We start from the raw sequence: 19,563 nt of genomic DNA, 5'->3' as shown, positions 1-19,563 counted from the left end.
TTATTTCTTATAACCCCATAAAGCATTCTTGCCCTTCTGTTACACATGCGAAACGTGATGTAGGGAGGATTTCATTTGCCCAGTAGGTGCTGGAGCTGGGCTCAGTCTCTCTGGCGCCAAAGTCCATGATGTTTCCACTATAACATGCTGTAAGACTTAAATGAAAGAATTCAGCATTGAAGGAATCAAAGCATGGATAATGAGTGAATGACTTTTTTTTTTTTTTTTCCCAAACGCATTGCTCTGTGATAGAAAGGAGATGTCAGGGAGGGAATAAGCACAGGAAATCTCAAAAATAGCCCAGAAAGCAGAAACTCTCCACTTTCTTTTACTATAATTAAAAAAGAGAGAGTGTTCAAATAAAATACAAAGTGTTCATCTCACAAATGCAAAACACATAGGCGCAGACAAATTAATCTTCCGCCCACAGTTTTGAGGGCTGGGTCATGCACTTTGAAGCCCTGGAGATCTGAGCTGAGCTGAACTTGAAGACAGAGTAGGATTTACACAGAGAGAAGGGAAAGGGGGGGGCAGGAGCTCAGGTGGCAGGAATGGCGGGAAGGAAGGACACAGAGGTGCTAAGGCATGTGGCATACTGAGGCAACGGTCGGGAAAAAGGCTTTCCTGAGGAGGACAGAGAAGGTTAAGGAGGCTTTACGTGTCAGAATGAGCTACTAGAAGTCAGAGAAAGTACTGCTCTCTGTTGATACCATAGAGTAGTGTAAAACTGCTCAGCTATGTTCATTGTAATAAATTTTATTTGGATCACTTGATATCAGGCAGCTGCTCAAGTAAAAATACGTTAGCTCTGTAGAACATTTGCAACAGATTTTAATATATAGTGCACATGAAAGCAAACTCCAAATAAGGAAAGCTACTGTGTGTAATGTCGCTGATATATTTCACTCTATCACTTCCCCCTCCCTCCCACCCCTAGGGAGAAGCTGGAGAGAACGGCCCCAAAGGTGACACAGGCGAAAAGGTACAGTGTTGTGAAATATGAAAGAGTATGTGTATGCGCAAGAAATATTATTCCATATATGTGAACACGGATTTTGAGAAAGGTAAGTGAGTGGTAGTAGCTTAATATGATAAGATAGGAAATAATTCTACAAGTTTAGAGAACATTTGAGTATCTTACTTATAAAGGTGGTCGTTCCACAAACCCCTAGCTACAAATTTAAATATTTTAAAAGTAAAATGGTATGTCACAAATTCTAGAAAATGTGTAGCTTGGTTTGTAGTAATATGGCCTCCAAGGAAGAAAGCCATTTATTCATGTGTAAGTGGATATAAAAATAAAGTTTCTAAAGTTGATTCCATTTGTTCCAATTTGGGGAGAGAACAAGTCATAGAATTGGGATGAGATTTAAAAGTTTGAAAGTAAGTCATTTGATTAGAGCCTCTAATGCAATCTTGAAAATTTGCCTTAACTTGAAGTCTACCAAGTCCAGATATTTCGTCAGCCTTTGCATTGTCTTTTTTTTTTAACTTTTAAACTATTATTAGCATTTATATTACAGTGGTCTTGTGGCTCATCTTCCTACCTCTTCTCTTCACCTCCCTCCCCGTCCATCATTATAGCTGCTACTTGGCTTCATACTTCGCAGATATCTCTGGCATAAGAAGGGTATTTCACTTCAGTTGTGCTGCAAAGAATTAAGGAAAAGATCTTTTAAGAAACTGAAAATAGAATAGTCAGATTTTCATGAAAATCAAGCTAAGTAATTGAGTGATAAAAAAAAGATTTATTCATTTAAGCTTAGAGTTGAAGATAAAAATATTTCACTTTGAAAATTATTACAGTACAGATGGATAATGGTTAGTCATAAAAGCATCCCCATAAAATAAAGAGAAATTTATCTTTCTCATTCTTATAAATATTAATATAAATATGGCACGGATGGTAGGAATGAATTATTGTCACCAAGTCACAGTTATGTTTGTATTCGAGAAGCAGTCCAGAAATTAAAGTGGACCCTCAGTCTCTTGTAGAGCGGGGTTTCCCACCCTCAGCATTATTGACATATTGGGCCAGATAATTCTTTGTTGTGGGGGCTGTTAGATATTTAACATCATTCCCGGCTTGTGGCCGCTAGATTCCAACAGCTCTGACAACAAAACCTATCTCTAGACATTGCCAAAAATGGCCCCGGGGGGACAAAATCACTTCTAGGTGAGAACCATTGCTGTAGACCCATTTCATATACCTGTCAAATTTGATTATCATGCTGCAATCAATTATGGCATGCATATGCTTAATACTTAGTGAGACCAATGATATACCTCGATCACTCTCGAAGTCAGAATTTCGAACCCCATATATATAAACCTGGATGTTCTATTTAACTTTCTTATTTATATTTGAAACCTGAGGTCAGCAAACTTTGTATAAAGGTCCAGAAAGTAAATATCTCAGGTTTTCTGGGCCTTGTGGTCTCTGTCACAACTACTCAACTCCTTTCTTACAGGGTGACAGCAACCATTAACAACATGTACACAAATGAGTATGGCCCTGTTCCAATAAAACTTTATTTCTGGACACTGAAATTTTAATTTCATGGAATTTTCCTGTGTCATGAAATATTATCATTCTTTTATTTTTTTTTTGCCATATAAAAATGTAAAAACCATTCTTAGCACATGGGTCACACAAAAACAGGTGCTAGCTGGAATTGGCCCACTGGCCTTAGTTTACAGTCTCTCCTTAAAGAAAGCAAATCTGCTAAACAGAGAGCAGTTTTTTTTCAGGCGAATAAAGTCTATGCCAAGTCTGAACTACACCTAACGGATTTCTGTAGAGAATTTTATGCTTCTATTAGAAGATGTATTTTTAAAACTTCATTTTTGGAATGTAGGCTAATAATCATTTCTTTAATCATACATTTTTTTAATTTCAGTTTTCCAGCAGTAAAGCAACTTTTTTCTCTGAAAAGACCAAGTCCATCTCAAGGGAATACTGTTCTTACTTTTTATATTAATGCAAATCGTTTACCATACTGACTCGCGTAGAGTAAACGCCCGATAAATGTTAGCTTTCTTACCACAAGGAAATTGAAATCAACTAGATTGGTTGTTTTCTTTTTTATCAATAAGTTTTATTAGACAACTGAAATTAAGTACAAAAAATGCTTCAGTTAAAACGGAAATCATTTCTATAAACTTTCAATGGACCTAAACGGGGGATCGTAAATAGGAATCTGTAACGTATAATATGTAATCTGACCTGCAGCATTCATCCCGAGAATGCTGTAATTGGAATATAATTTTTGATGTGTTTTTTAAAACATTTCCTGCTTCTGTCATATAATTTGTTTCCAGTATGTTGGAAACACTCTTCTCATGGCCTTTGGGTTCAGTATGTGAAACTCATTCATCATTTACCAAGTTTGAGATGTAAAATCAAAAAACGCTTTTTTTCTGCCACTGGTGTAGTAAATTACGTCATTGACTGATTCACTTTAATAGGATTTTTTTCCTTTTGATCCAACTCAGTGCCTTTGGATGGTAAAGCAATCTAAACCTTTCCAGACTGGTCATCTGGAAATGCTGTGGAACTGTAAAAACCACTAGGCTGGGTTTTGTCCGTGGCCAGCAACTGCGATGCACTCTAGGCTTGAGAGTAACACGCCAAAGAATGATTTCAGTCATGTGTGGAGTTACTATGCAAAGGGTATGTTCTGCTCTTTGGAGCGTTCGTCCCACCGACAAAGGTAGAAATGGATTTGTTATCTCTTTCGGCCAACTTGAAAGTAGATGTTTGTGCAGCAAGCTGAATGGTTTGGTCACACCACTCTGTTATTCACAATTCAGTCTGCTGATTTGGAAGCTCCAGCTTCACGGTCTTGGGACAACGTGACAGGTGCCTTCACTCTCTCTGCTCCCTCAGTCTCCATTCCCCTAAACACACTGCCTTCTTGGTTTATGCCCACGTGGCATCTTTGATTTGTATCCTCTGAGCTTTTCAGAAGCCACACCCATATTTGGAGCTACCATCAAATTGTCTCTTCTTAAAATCATGTGTGAAGGCCTATCTCAGTGGGCCCCCACACGCCTGGTCAATGTGGGCCCTCTCTAACTGGGCACATGTGGTTACCTCAGCTTAGAACCCTCTTACTATCTGCCCACTCCCACCTCCACTTTCTATTCCTCACTCCTCCGAGACCTTAATTTATAAGTCATTTCCCTGGGGCAGCCTTTCGGTCTCCTCCAGATTGCTTAGGTTACCTACTCTATGCTCCCACAATACTCTTTAAAATCCCTTTCATAACCGTTATCAACGTTTATTGTAATTCCATGTTTAACTGGACATCCAGCTCATTGAGAAAGAAAAAACAACTAAATAAACAAAAAACTATACGATACCAAACTTCCCAGCACCAATCCAAGTTCCTGGAACATAGTTGTAAGACAAAAAAATATTTATCAAATGAACAACCTTTTTACAAAAATTGGTTTTCCTTTCAACTGCTTTTTATTTTCATGGAGTGGTAGAGCTTTTTCCCGTGATGTGCATTTGTTTATCATATCTTCTGGAATATACAGAGACACAGGATTTCCCAAACATGAGAATCTCTTCCTAGCCCAGATTTTTCTTAAAAACAAAAAAAGGAAAGAAAGGAAGAAAGAGAAAGTATTTTTCATGCTTTCAATCAATAATATTTTTGTGTATATATATTAGTATGTGACTATTGTGAGCACAGGCCAAGGATGGGGATTGTAACTGCGTTGCTCCCTGTTCTTACTCAGCTCCCTGCATCCCTGCAAACAGAACACAGCTGGCACATAATCAGTGCTCGACAAACTTTTATCGAATGAATTAATGAATGATAGAAATGTCACCACTTTCACTTCATTTATCCACTTAGACTTTATTAACACATGCATAACATTATATACTAACTATTGTGTTTGAAAACAATCACGACCCAAACCAGAAACTCTCTGTGTTTGAATGTTGAAAAGTCAAATTCATTTATCTCAAGTGTCTTCTCAGAGGATTTTCCCATTTTTGACTCACCCTGTGGAAACTTGTTTCTAGACCAACCGACTTGTGAAGCAAAGAGTATACTTAAGACATAGCTGGGTTTTTCCTACTTTAATCCTATATTCACTTTCACTTTTGCAGGAATGAGGATTATAAGCACTGACTGTTTTATTTCCACTATTTGCAGGACTATCCTTTAAAATGTTTAACTTATGACTGTCTTTCAGCAGTTGTCTTGCCACTTAAAAGTTATAAAAATTCCTCGAGATTTCACAGTCTAAGTTTTTAAAAAGAGAATTAAAATATCACTCATAGTCCTCTCAAATGAAACTGCTCCAATTTCCACAAATAATCAGCCTTTCAGGAAACCGTCTTTTTCTCTCCATCCACTTTCTGTAAGAACTAAATCTAGTCCTTAGTCTCATTGGTAGACTACCCAGCCATCCATTAGGACACTAAAAATAAAAAGGTTTTAAACTGCAGTTAATACAAGCGATTTCCTTTTATTTACAAGTTTACTGCAACTTTTATGCCCTGTTGTCGAAATGCAATAAACCAATAATTCTTATTCTAATAAAAAGAACATGGCAGTGGAATTTAGGAAGTCCAAGATTCACTTATCCTCTAGTTGCTTCAATTTCCTTATGTATTAAGTGAAAATAGTAATATCTGCCCTATCTCATCAGAGTTTTATGGGGTATAAATGAGATGAGAGAAGGGACTTAGCAAAGTCAAAATTGCTTTTAGGAATACAGAGGTCTTATTGTGCAAGGTATTGCACACCTGATTCATTGGTGTTGACGGCTTTCAGATTTGATTTAGTAGAAATAAGTATTATTTTATTAGCCACATTTATCTCACTCCCCATTTGGAGCTCAATTGAATGTTAATGATTAGAATGAGAAGTCAGTATAAGACAGTATTTAGGGCCCTTATGTTTTGTCATGTTATAATTTTTCCTTGGGTAATAACAATTACAGACATCAAAGAAGCTCACGTATGTATCAGTTTCTTCAGCAAGTTAGTTTACGATTTCCTTCTCCTTTCTAAGCTTTTTTCCCTCCTACATTTTTTTTTCACTTTGATCCTTGACTGCTAACTTGCTTAAAACATTCTTTTTGAGATGCGTCCACTCGTTTGCCGTATAGGTATGGAGCACCTCCTAGGGGCTAGGCACTGGGTAAAAATAGACACTGACTCTGCCCCCGTATGGTTGATTGTCTGATGAAGGGGCAGCCAACGAATGGGCTGAACACATAAATGCATAATTATGAGGTGAGCTATGCAGGACATGAACAGAGCTCAAGGCTGCGCCGTAAGATGTTGTAGGTGAGGGGCATGTGTCTGAAGTTAGTAGGCGAAGGGTTCTTTGAGGCAAAGCCACGTAAGCTGAGACTTCAAGGAAGAGAAGGGGCCAGCCCGGAGAAGAGGTGGAAAGAACTGGGTGAAGGGGACCGTGCTCCACGGACAGAGGCCTGAGGCCTCCTCCGTGTCTCTAAAAGAGAGTGGCGAGCCGCTTCCTAAATCCAGAGCAAGGAACCAGACCCCTGGAACTTCTTGAGCACGTGCATGGATACGACAGCTGAGGAAATTCCAATACGTACCTTCCACCTGTGGCGGTTCCCATTCTCTCGGCAGTCTCAAATGACGAAATTTTCTCCCCCCTTTTCTTTTGGCCTTGTAGCATGTTCATGGGACAGGGGGCTAGAAGGAGCTGCAAAATTGAGGCCCTTTTGCTGGCCTCATTTTAGAAATAGATGGACATTAAGGAGGGCACATGATGTGATGAGCCGTGGGTGTTACACACAACTAAGGAGTCATGGAACACTACATCCGAAACTAATGATGTGCTGTAGGGTGACTAACATAACATGATAAAAAATTCAATTCGATTAATTAACATAAAAAAAGAAACTAATGATGTACTATATGTTGGCTAATTGAATTTAAATTTTAAAAAATGCAACATCCTTAACTAACTTCCGTATTCTTTTCCACGAATCCCTCTCTGCTGATATTACGGCATATTTGCTTTGGGAGTGTAGTCACCCTCTGTGGTATCCCGATGGCATACCGTGCTTTTTAGGAAAGCACATTCTACCTCAAGACTTTCTCTCAGGTCTTACATATGTCCCTGCCACCCAGGAGTCATCCATCATCCTGTAATTTTCCGGTGACTGCGTCACAATGAAATAAGTGTAAAGCTAGAGAAAATGTGCCGCCCATAACTGTGACAGCGCTTCGTGAGGAAAACAATCCGACCTGCTACGTGGCTTTTTCCAGATCGGTGTCATTAACCCTTTGACTTCATCTGCTGAACCCTGACTTTCTGAAGACCGAGAGGGTCAAGGAACTCCCAGTAACTGAGAGCCCGTGACATTAATAAATTCCAGAAATAGAGAAAACCCAAATTCCAGGTCTCCACATTGTAATTTCTTACTTTAGAATACACTTTTAGCACTGTATCTAGGGAAGAGATACATATCTACAGATTTCTATTGTATTCAAGGAATATAGTCCTTAAGTATTTTGCATTCAAAAGAAACCTGTGTTTTTAGAAAGTGCATTGTTTACCTTGGAAATTGTTGACATCTTAACAGCTGACCTGGTGTGGTTAGTCTTGGGGCGCCTTTGAGTGCCATGTTGATAACGGCTCTCTCTGTCTGTATGTTTCCTGTTCTCATAACTTGTGGAATAATCTCTCATGGGTTTTCTTTTAGGGTGACCCTGGATCATCTGCTGCAGGAATTAAGGTAACTATAACCCTGAGAGTGTTTGTAGCCCCGGAGTTACAGTTTTGAATTTTATAAGCCTCTGCTTTCTCTTTTTTGGTACCAATTTTGTTGGTTATAACTGTTTCTATTCTTCTGCAATTATCAGCTTCCAAACACAACAGGGAGTATCTGTTGGAAATCTGATAAAGGCTTAAATAAGAGGTCTTGCCATCACTTCTCTCTGCAGTTGGTTTTTAAAGAAATGTGGATTTGTATGTGAGCTTTAGGTACGTTCACAGCAAAAACAGTTTCCTGTCTCTGGTGAGGTGTAGAGCTATAGAAAATAGTGAACGAAACGCATGTGATCAAGAAGGCTAGGCCATCTGTGTGAAAGTGCCCAGAGGCCTAAAGATTTTGGAAAATTCTTGTAAGATTGTTTTTATCATCTTTGGTTTTCTTTTGGCCAGGGGGAGCCTGGAGAATCTGGTCGTCCAGGACAAAAGGTAATACCTCTATTCTAGTGTGTTCTTTGTACTGGCTCATATTTGCCATTTTATACCTACTATCCACTGTGTGATATGAAAACAATTATTGGAAAATGATGCAGTTTTCGTGCTTTGCATGCAGAGTGTTAGTGATTGTTTTGCAATTTAAAAGGGTTGATGCTGACCATGGCAAAATATGAAACACTCCGTACATGTAAAAAGATGCTTTATAAACTAAGGTCTGCATATACTCAGCTGTCTGAGGCTAACAAAAATCAGTCGGGTTGGAATGCCAACAACTTATCTTGCATGTTTAAAGCTACTCTGCATGTTTCTATCATTCATGAGAAGAAATGAATGTTTACTAAACTGTTTCAGTTGGGAATGATAGCTTCTTATACTCCTTTTCCTTTCATTTCAAATACTTCCCTACTGATAATCTTTTATGTGAATCTTATCTACCTATGCAGTGAATGTTATACAAACCAGATTTGTTAATAAACGAAGTTTTCATTGGAGACACTAGCCAAGCACTGTAACCAATCCCTGAACACGTACATGAATTTTTTTAATCATTTGTGCTTCACCTCAGTGATAAATTAGAGGATATGCAGTGATTATGTTTAGATTCATATTCTCATTTGAGTCTGATGCAGGAAACAACTGTTAGCCATTTATAGTTTGAGCATCTGGCTATCAGTGCCCAGTGCCGTCAGATTTCAGGTAACAGATGTGTTGTAGCTAACGAGTAAATGTGAATTCCACATTAGGTCAAATCTCTGAAGATCATGACTCTACCTTTATCTAGCAATAGCTGATGTTGTAGAAAAAATATGATTAGAGACATAGAATTTACCTCATTAGTGTAAAGGAAGAGAAAGAATAAATCTCATTAGAGGAGTTTGGAATCCTGAGACGTGGTAAAATAATGTTCCCACACTCTTGAAGTCATTGAGCGGATGGTTGCTTTGTTTTAAACACTTAGGATCAAAGTAATTTTTGAGAAGGTCTTTCATGTTCTTTTAAAATTCCTCTGATTTAAAAATAGAGTTTTCTTTTGAAACTCAGGCTGTAAGAGTAATGATTTATCAGGCCCAGTTTTAGGTAAAGTTCAGATTTTTCCAAGGAGCCCAGCAGAATTCTGCAAATTTTGCTATTTAATTCCTAAGATTTCCTACCGATTCTTTATGTAAAAAATTTGAAATTAGTGGTATCATCAGAGATCTGTGGTCTGCTTTGGTTTGAAAAAGCAAATAATCTTCTCAGATGATCTAATTTTAGGTCCCCTCATCTTTAAGAATTAAATTTAAAAATTAAATTAAAAAATTAAAAATTTAAAAAAATTTAAAAATTAAAAACTGAATTTCAACTGCTCTCCACATCTGTGATATACTGAAAGAAATGTCTGTAAGACTATTATGCCTTTTTAATAAAACATAACAAAACAAAACAAATCTGCTATAATTTTGTACAGGTTCCACCGTTTTCAGAGTGGAAGATCCAAAATGATTTTCAATTGCTTAACAAAATATTGTCTTATCATGATTATTTAGAAATACAGTTTAGATTCATTCCTGGAAGTTTACAGGTTTACATATGGAAACATTGGATTTCCTTTGTATTTCATTAAAAATCTGCTCTAAATTATATCGAGAGAAGGGGTGGATTCATTAAAAGCTCACAACCTATCTGGATGAGTACGTGCCCTGAAATGAACAGCATCTTTTCCATCAATATTCAGGCCAGATTCTAGCCTTTGACGCAACTCACTTGCCCACAGTATTTATGACTTCCTTTGTCTAATATTAGGATTTGGCAATATTTACCCCAACATTGCTTTAAAAATAGAGTATTCCCATGCTTGCTGCTTACTTAAGATTAGAAAATGACAAGCAGAACTGAGTACAGAATCAATTCAAGAGATCTTCCATGGCATTTTCCTCAGAAGAACTGTGTTGTGGAGTCCGTGGTTAAGCTTCTGCGTGAGGGACATTCCAGAAATGTAGAGTATCGTGACAGAATGAAAAGCCCATTGATGAGCTTTCCCCTGTCTGGTGTTGTCCAATATGAAAATTTGTTATTTAGTGTAACAGTCATAATGTAGAATGACTTCATCATAGTTTTTTTTCCTTTGATAGATTCAGCAGTAAAGTGTGTGATTGATACATGAGTTTGAGTGTGTATTTATGTTTGTAAACTGAATGTGTAGATTTATAAAAATAGGTATTGTGTTTCATCACATAGTTCTTTCTTTCTAACTTCTCCGTATCGTTTTAAAATATATTTTTTAGTTTTCAAGGAATAAAAATACTTTCTTCCCCATTTGAAGGGACCCTCCCTGTTGAAGTATATCTAAAAGTACAAGGCACTGGGGGCAAAAGCAGAGTCCCAAACTTGACAGCAATAAGGGTCTCCTTTAATGGAGGGTCAAGAGTCAAAGGGAAAGAAAAAAGAGAACCCAAAGCATAGTGTGTAAAGTTTAATCTACTTGGACAAGTATTCTTTGAATGGAATAACAAACCAATTCCTAATTATGACCCAGATCTGACCTTGGGCCATGCATGCCCAAGAACTCAACCCAGAGAAGCTCCTGGGCCGAGAGATAGGAAAGAGTGAACGTCAACAAAAACTGTGTCTTACTGGAAGACAAGCCTTCATGGTATAAATATAGGGAAGTTATGTAGGAAGAAAAGTTTTCCTAAGAATGTTGAGATGTTCTGCAAAGGGTAACAAATATTTTATCATCTTTCATTGCATTGACTACTACATTAAATAAACGTAAATTTGGAAAGGTCAAATTTACAAAAATCCGAGACTATGAAATATGTGTTCCTGAAATATTTTTCTTTAAAAAGTCCATTTAATAATGTAATATAAATACATACCTACATACACACACATGTGATATAGGGAACAGCTAAATGCTAAAGTCTCTGAGTATTCAATCTACATTATAAAATATCCCATAATGTCTCATACATAGTTCTCATTGTTAGAAAACATGGATGGGTGTCTGTGTATACATGTGTATATAAATACCTTTTTCAAAGTAGTCATACAATCCTTTTAATATGGTGGGAGGGCATTATATGGTGAGAACTCCTGCAGGGAAACAGTGTTATGACTGCTGTATTTTCACACATTTCGAATAGGATGCCCTGAGTTTTGAGGGCCTTTCCTAAAACAATACAAAAGTATAGATTTGTCACCAATAGGTTTACTTTATTGGTTGTATATTCTACTGCAATTTACTGTATATTCGAAGGCCTTGTACTTTTTTTTTAAGTAAAAAAGAATCTTCAGTAAAATATGGAAGCAGCCCTATTTACTGGATCTTCTTAAATTTATCAAATGAAGGGCAAAGGGGAAAGAAAAAAGAAAATCAAATATGTAGTGTTTCTTTGGAAAGTTCATCTACTTGGACAAGTATTCTTTGAATGTAACCTCAAATTCTTAATGATCATTCTTTCTTCTCTGGCGTGACTTCATCTTAGTCTTACTGTTCACAGTACAAAATTTAAGTTATATAGTTTCAAACAGCATAGTTTTTCTTTTGCATTCCTGAAGCACCTGTGACCTAAACCATCAGGAAAGTCATTGTCCCCTCTATGTCTGACCCTACAGCTTAATAAACAGTATCTGGATTCTTCTTTTGATAATACCAGAGCAAATTCTGTCTCTTCATGATATGAAAGTACTACTATTAAAGAGAAAATATCTGATTGTTCTTAGTAGGTTTTCCTTGGAATGAGGATTGTTAAAGCATTTAGATTAAAAGAAATGTCTCCTTTTACCACTTATATCTAGTTTAATGCCTCACTGACTGACCATTATGAAACAGTGTGTGCCTTTTACCCTCAAATGTTGTTTCCACAAATAATAGTCACCTCAGTCCAACGTAGGATGGACTTTCACTTTCCTCAGCGATTCTTTTATGCTTCTTTAGTGGAATTCAGGAGATTTTCTAAGCAATGTAACCTCTTGTCACTATGCTTTGTACTTAAAATAATGTAGACAATTCTGTGAAAATGAGATTTAGCTTGACTCCAGTGTGCTCACACAAAATGTGCCACTTAATCTCAAACCTGTATTCAGGAACAGCTGCACGCTTGGTACCATTAGCCCTAAATTGCTAAGCAGGGTTACCCAGACTCAACAATTGTCAGAGATACAAGCTGGAGTTAAGTATAATCTTAACCATGCATTTATCTTCTCATCATTCAGGAATGGAAAAGAAATCTTACTATACTTTTAAGTGAGCAAGACTTTTAATGTATATTGTTTTGATGTGACCATCTGTTCACACAGCCAACTCTTGATTATCTGAGGTAAGAGAGCCCGGGAACAGGATGCATTATTCAAATGCATACATAATCCTCATTTCAGCAAAGAGCTTCAGCTTCTGAGAGAAATCATTTACCAGGGAATAATAAAACGTAGGAGTTCCTTTTCCTTTTCCTTCTCTTGCTTACCTTGTGGTCAAGATGCCAATGAGCAGTGAGATGGCAGGAAGAGAGAAAATCCTGAAAAATCTGCAAAATGGTCAACCAATTCCTGAATCAAGAGTTGACTGAACTGTATAATCTCACCAAAGTTCTTAAAACTAGACAGTATTTATGTATGTATATATATATATATGCAGCAAGTATTCAGTTAGGAACATTTGCCGTGTTTTTCTCCAGATACTGTGACTGAGTGACTATTGTTCTATAATGCTATGTGATTTTCCTATGTAGGGTGAACCAGGGCTTCCTGGGCTTCCTGGACTTCCGGGGATAAAGGTAAATACTGCACTGACAGTCTCAGCTTCATAGAACTGTAATTGTGAAGCCACAGAAATCAAAGGAAAGTAGGGAAAAAATGAAAACTAAAAATACAATGCTATTATTTAAATACTCTCCAGCCATCTCAATCAGTTAAATTTTTTAAATCAAGGGGTGCCTGGGTGGCTCAGTCGGTTGGACATCTGACTCTTGATCTCAACTCAGGTCTTCATCTCAGGGTCGTGGGTTTGAGCCCTGCGTTGGCATTTTTAAATTGCAAACTAGGCACAGGTATTGCTGACATTTGCCACTGCTATCTGGGCTGTATATTCTGCTATTAGAACCTACTATGCCCCTTGAGAAAATGTAAGTGCCACATAGGAATTCTTTAAAGTCTAGAATGTCTACTTCCACGTTTTAATTTTACTCGTAACATCCTATCAGATTCTGACTGGAATCAGAGTCTTCATATCCCCATAAATCGAACACTTAGGCAGCTGTTTTTGTAGTTCATTCGTTATAACAATCACTCTAAAATATCTTCTCCTTCCACTTCCTGTCAAGAACTCTCACTGCAAAGGACAAATCAGATGACTAAACTATTCTGTCCCATATACTATTTCCATAAACTTTGTGTGTATCTTTTGAAATAATTGCTTAAAGCTTAGCTTGAAAACATTGTTTTACATGTTTCAAAACCATCAGAAATGTTAAGAAGCATACATTTTTTTAAATGCTTAAAATTTTTCACAGGGCAACTGACAAGGCTTAAAGTTCTTCTGCCTTAGCAGTACTGACTCCTTTAAGATCTGCTTTTTAAAGCTTCAAAGTTTTAGTTTTTTTTAAATTCTAGAACCGTTTGACAGAGTAACATAATGCAAGTATATTTTTCCTTCATTGTTCTCATAGATTCTGAATCAATCTTTGGTGTGCATTAGACCATTCCAAAATTAATAATCCTAGTTTCAATGTGAGGGTTATTTATACTGTTTGATGAAGTTTGTGTTTGAAGTATGGCGGATGAAATAATATGGCTTTAGAATGAACACGTTAAATTATTGAGTTCCCCAGACATCATATGGTATCATATATTTTATGACTGTACTTCGTATAAGTAACAGACATGAAAACTGGTTTTCAGGCTGGCAGTCAGAAATTTCCACTTTTTGTTTGATGTTTCCAGATTAGTATCATGGACATTCAGATATGTCCTTTTAATATATTTTGTCTTTGGCTTCCTCAGTATGTATGAGAACAGCTTACTAAAGTGTCAAAGTCTTTTCCTTATCAATTGATATTTAGCAAAATAATTTAATTAACTATGTGATTTCATATTGTAGAGTTAATTTATGGCAGTTCCTTAGTAATTCCCATGCTTTAAAAAAAATAGTTTTTTTTACAAGTGACTGGGAGATCCTAGATTTTTAAAAACAAATTTGAGAAAATTATACTCAACATGAGTTAAAAAAAAAACAAACCTGGTCTCGCTATAAATACGGGGGGAGGCATTGGAAAGGAGGGACATTTGGGAAGGGCTGGGGCAGGGCTTCTTGCAGCACTTACTTGTAAGTTAGCAGGGCTGTGCTCCTGTGGCAGGAACCTCAGGGCTGCACTGAAATGTGCTTTCTTCTCCTGAGGCACAGTCTGGGTGAGAAAGACTATGTAAGGGTGAAGGTGTTGGGGTTTTTCCCTCCAAAATGAACAAAACCCAATTTGAATTACTCTATTTGTTATCATTACCTCTTATTCCTTTTATGGCTTCCACCATGAAAAATACCCCATGGAATTTCCCTAGTCATATGTGAACTAGTTCAAATGTTTTGAACTTTTTCAAATTGGGAAGAGTTATTTGCCACCTCCTGCAGACACTTTTATTCCGAGGGTCCTAGGACGTTGCCAGAAGTATTTTGTCCAGATAATATAGCTGATATTTTCCTTTGTTTTTTAAACCTTGACTGTAACTGTTGTGACAAGAAGCTATCAAGTGACAAAATCTTTTTATCCTTCACTACAGATACTTTTCTATGCAGTTATCAAGTACTGTTGGGGAATTACCCTGTATTTGATTTAAATCACAGATTCTGGTTTTGGTTTAATTAGCTTTGTCTTCTTGCTCTAGTTCAGGATGTGAGCAATATTCTTTCTTTATAACGTAGTAGGTGCTCAGAATACAGATGTCATTTTGTGAAGGAGACAATTTAAGAACACATAGTCGTTAGCAGGCTTTGGGTATTTATAAAGGTAGAGTTTCAAGTTTATAACCTTACGATATGGCTTCATTAACTTGAGATGTTCTTTATTCCTTTGATATACCTTGCTTCTACTTGGTTGCTAACCGCAGGGTAGTTAATCGTAATTTCATAGTTTGAATGAGTAACAATATTTAAAAGAGGAAACCACATGCATGGATTTAGAACGTGTGGTAGCAAGAACTTGTGTGAGAATTCATGCTTTGGAAATACTTCCTGTTGCTATTCATCCCCTTCTTATCTGCTGGTACTACAGAGAGCATGCAAATGCCATCCATTATTTCGAAGACATTGAGGAAACCAGCCATGACATACCAGGGAAGCTTTGATTCGCCACCTGTTGCTCCCAGGGAATGGTGGGGAACTTAATAAGCACCCAAATGCCTTCCACACAGCTCTCAGGAAATGAGCAAAGAGCCTAAATACAGACAGCAGACTCATCTATCTATCACCTCAGAGTCCTACTCAGGGAAAAGTGCTGATACCTTGGGCATACACAATAAAAGTCACCAAGAACAGGCATAACTTAATTTCAAACTACTCTTCAGTTTCCTGCACAAGTATTGGAAGGTTCTCTCACCATGTGGAAGACATTTGGAATTCCTATTTCATGCATTCATGGTTCATATAGTGTCAAGATGTTCAACTGGGAAAATTAAATTATGCACAATGTACCATGCAGACATTGATCTTCTGGAATAGGATTTGAGCTCAGAAAATGATTTTTATAAACAAACCTTCAAATATATTTTTCATGGGTAAAACTTACTGTAACAAGCTTTTCTGATATCACATAAAAGGGTAAGATCTGAAGTTCATATTTAAAATTTTTTTTCTCCACACTTATTTTGAAAAATGTAAATACATTACTTACCCCTTTTATGATTACATTATCCTAGTAATGAAGCAGTATAGAGCAGTAATCAAGAGACCTGACTTTAGAATCAGACCACCAGTGTGTAGGTCCTGGTTCTACCCCTCACCAGTTAATGAAGCTGTATCATGACATTGGGCAAGTTACAGTAATCTCCCTGTCCTCTGGTTTCCTAATAAAATGAGAATCATTATTGTATATAACTTAGAGAGTTGTGCATATTAAGTGAATTAATACATGTGCAGCTCCTAAAATATTGCCAAGCATATAGTAAGTCCTATATACATTTTAGCTATTACTCTTTCTTTCTCTTGGAGCAGCTCAGAATATTGGAAATATTGGTTTTGTACATGTTCAATATAGTCTTTCCTCATATGAGTCATTTTAACCTGGAGAATGTAAAGCCATTTACATTCTGTGGGTTAATAGAGGTAGATTCTGAAAACTCCTTTGCAGTGATGGATGAATGTTACCTTTAAGAGCAGTAAGGAACCTTAATTTCTCTTGTAACATCACACTATTCCCCTTTTCCTATAATCCAAATATATTCCAGGAACAAAGGATGAAGGAACACAACTTTCTGGGCATCAGACATAGTACTGTCAAAATTCTCCTTACACTGTTCACAAAAGAAACTGGACATGTAATGAGGAAAATTTTCTAGGCCCCAGTCATAGTGTTGCCTGAACCAAGACATTTTTTTACAAATATGGATTTTCAATGCTTGCTTTTCTCCTTTCAACAGAGACCACCAGTTTATCTCATCATGTTCAGAAAGTAAATTGGGAAAAATTTATATAACACAGTAAAATTAATAGAGTAGGGAAACATAATACAGTAGAAATTACATCAAATGAAAAAAATCATTTAGGTGGCAAAAAAATTTTAAGTATTTTCCCTCAAACTTGATAGTTTTCTTCTGGCTTCCACATTAGTGAAAATTGGACATTCAGATTAAGAATTTAAAGATTAGGAGGGTATGAGACAGTAACCAGTTCTTTATACCTCATTATATGAAATCATCCTTGACACCAAATCATATAAAGGCTAAGTTTTACAGGTGGCAGGAACATTTACTTTGGCATTCTTAGGGTTAATTACAGTTTTCAATAATCTAATAGAAATTTACCAACTAAATCCACGGGAGAGAACGTTCCTTCCTCAGAAACACCAAATCTCATTTTAAAAATAGGAGGGGAGAGTTTTTGGAAGTAACATAGGATGTGAAATGTATTCCTAAAAGGAAAAAAGAAAAGGAAGAAATACTGCTTAAAAGGATAAGGTTGTGTTATTGTTACTTAGAATTATTTCCTGCCTGCACAGAGCGTGTCTGAGCGGCTGAGTAGCTTAAGAATCCAATTAGGAAAGTCATACAACCAGAAATCAGAGATTTTTAGCAGCCACAATGAAACCTCTAATAAATATGCTGAATGTGTTTTCATGATGTAATCCTGTTAAGAATTAAAAAAAAAAGAAAGGTATGTTTTCTGAGTTTTAAATAAACCTGCTGTTGCAGTTCATTTTCATCATATCACCAAGATGTCTTAATTTACACTCAAATTTTATCCTTAAGGGAAATAGCGTTTTGGGGACAGACTCTATTTTCTCATTCCTTTTTTTTTCCCCTCAATAATTTTACAAATCAATCATTACAAAAACTAGCTGCCTGGACGTTCTTATTACAGCAAATGTTCTTGCTGTAATCCTCAGAAGCAGGTATCATGCTGACTTGAATTCTAATTAGCCTTTACGCAAGGAGAATATTGTATGGCTAATGCATTCAGTGTCAAGACACATTAATCAAGATTATTGGTGATGCTTTAGCACCCAGGCAAACCAGCATATATTTTTCAAGCCCTATTGTACTATTTTTTGGGCAATGAAAATTAGTTCTGCTTGGGAGTACTAAATATCATGGAAAACATGACTTGGTTTAAGCTGGTATGTTAGAGGCTTTTTTAGACAGGTTAAAAAAATAATATCTTTTACTGCTTTAATTGATAATGACATAAAAATAAAACAAATGATTATAAATGAAAAACCAGAGATTTTTCTGTGGGCAAGAGCTAATCAGTTAGGACTTTCTGGCCACCATTCCATTTAACAGATGGTAAGTTCTGGAAGTTTATAGGGAAACACCCGGGGAGCCAGTTCTGTGTGAATGAAGCTGTCTCTTCCTTTCTGACCCTGACCAGTAATCCCATCTATGTATTTGTTGACTCTTCTCACGTATACGAAGGATTCTTTATGTACATTTGACAGAAGAGCATTCAGTGGACTGTCCCAATAGCCATTTAGAAGATAAAGGAAGGTGATCTCAAATACTTTATTGCCATGTATTTAATGTGAGCTTGAAGGAAAATCAGTCTGAATTTTATTATGGAATTCTGAGACTTAATGAGACCTTTAATGGTTATTGTTAGATTTCAGAAAGGTCATGTTCTTAGGGAATTTTCTACCTTTCCTTTGCCTTGTTGTAACATAGAGGCCAGTTTTTGTTACCCTCTTTGTTGTTAAAGAAAGTAATTGTTTGCATTGTTTTGGGGTATTTTGTTTTGTTTTAGGGAGTTTCATTTTGGGGGGGAGTTGTCAGAATATACAGAATCTAAGCTAACTCGTTAGGCTATTTAAAGTTTTTAAAAGTAACAACAAATGAGTTAAGCAGAAGTGGCTTCAGTCAAAAATCTTACCTTCTTTGTATCTTTTTTAATCTTATAGAGTGAATAGATCCCACCTACCTACAGCTTAATTTTCTTATTTATGCACACATTGCCAATTTATGAAAGAATTCTGGGTGGATAGAAAGAAAGAGAGAGAGAAAAAAAGAGAGATCTAATACTAACACCCTCATCAGCGAGGAAACTTTTTGATGCAAAAACAGGGTAATTGTTTGAATACAGTACTCACTAGCTACTGTGACTTATTTTCACTGAGCTTCATACTACAAGATCAAAGTTGTGGCTGCTGAAATGGTTAGCTACAGTTGGAAAGGGCAATGTGAGACCATTAGGTCCTCCAAAGTTGGTCATGTGAAGATACATCTTTGATCTAAGCTACAGCTATTCTCTGTAGACTTGGGTCTGCATCTTTATGTGCCCTGGCTGCTTAAAACTTTCATTCAAATTAGCAACTTGTGTCAGATTTTCAGATGGGACTGCTTGCTGCTGTCGCTGCTGTTCCCAGCAATGTACTACTAGGCCTATACTGTGCTATATTCTGAATAAATAGCATTTCTTCTGCCCAACCCAAATCCCAGTCTAGTTGCCAAAACCACAGCTACTCTATTATTGATTTTTTTCTACCAGCTTAACACAGGGAAACATGTTACGGTTTTGGTATTGAGACTTAATTTTTGAACTCATTGGTGGTGAGCTAATTAATTAAAGAATAAACAAAGGACAAAACTCATGAAACAACTCAGGAAGAAATCAGATGCAACATCTAAGACAAGAGCAGAAAATTAAACCAAATTTTTCTTTATTTTGGAATTC

General features: G+C 36.7%; 1 protein-coding gene across 1 annotated transcript in view; it reads left to right on the top strand.

The window, feature by feature from the left end:
* The window catches only part of COL25A1 (collagen type XXV alpha 1 chain), a 426,836-nt gene that overhangs the window by 360,032 nt on the left and 47,241 nt on the right, over nucleotides 1-19,563 (top strand). Inside the window, 4 exon segments of the mRNA XM_057310227.1 lie at nucleotides 938-982; nucleotides 7,708-7,740; nucleotides 8,169-8,204; nucleotides 12,923-12,967. Of these exon segments, the coding sequence (XP_057166210.1) occupies nucleotides 938-982; nucleotides 7,708-7,740; nucleotides 8,169-8,204; nucleotides 12,923-12,967 (159 nt within the window).

This window comes from Ursus arctos, unplaced genomic scaffold (assembly GCF_023065955.2).
Source record: "Ursus arctos isolate Adak ecotype North America unplaced genomic scaffold, UrsArc2.0 scaffold_11, whole genome shotgun sequence".
NCBI lineage: Eukaryota > Metazoa > Chordata > Mammalia > Carnivora > Ursidae > Ursus > Ursus arctos.
The sequence above is the reverse complement of the archived record's forward strand: the minus strand, read 5'-3'. Positions and strand labels throughout refer to the sequence as shown.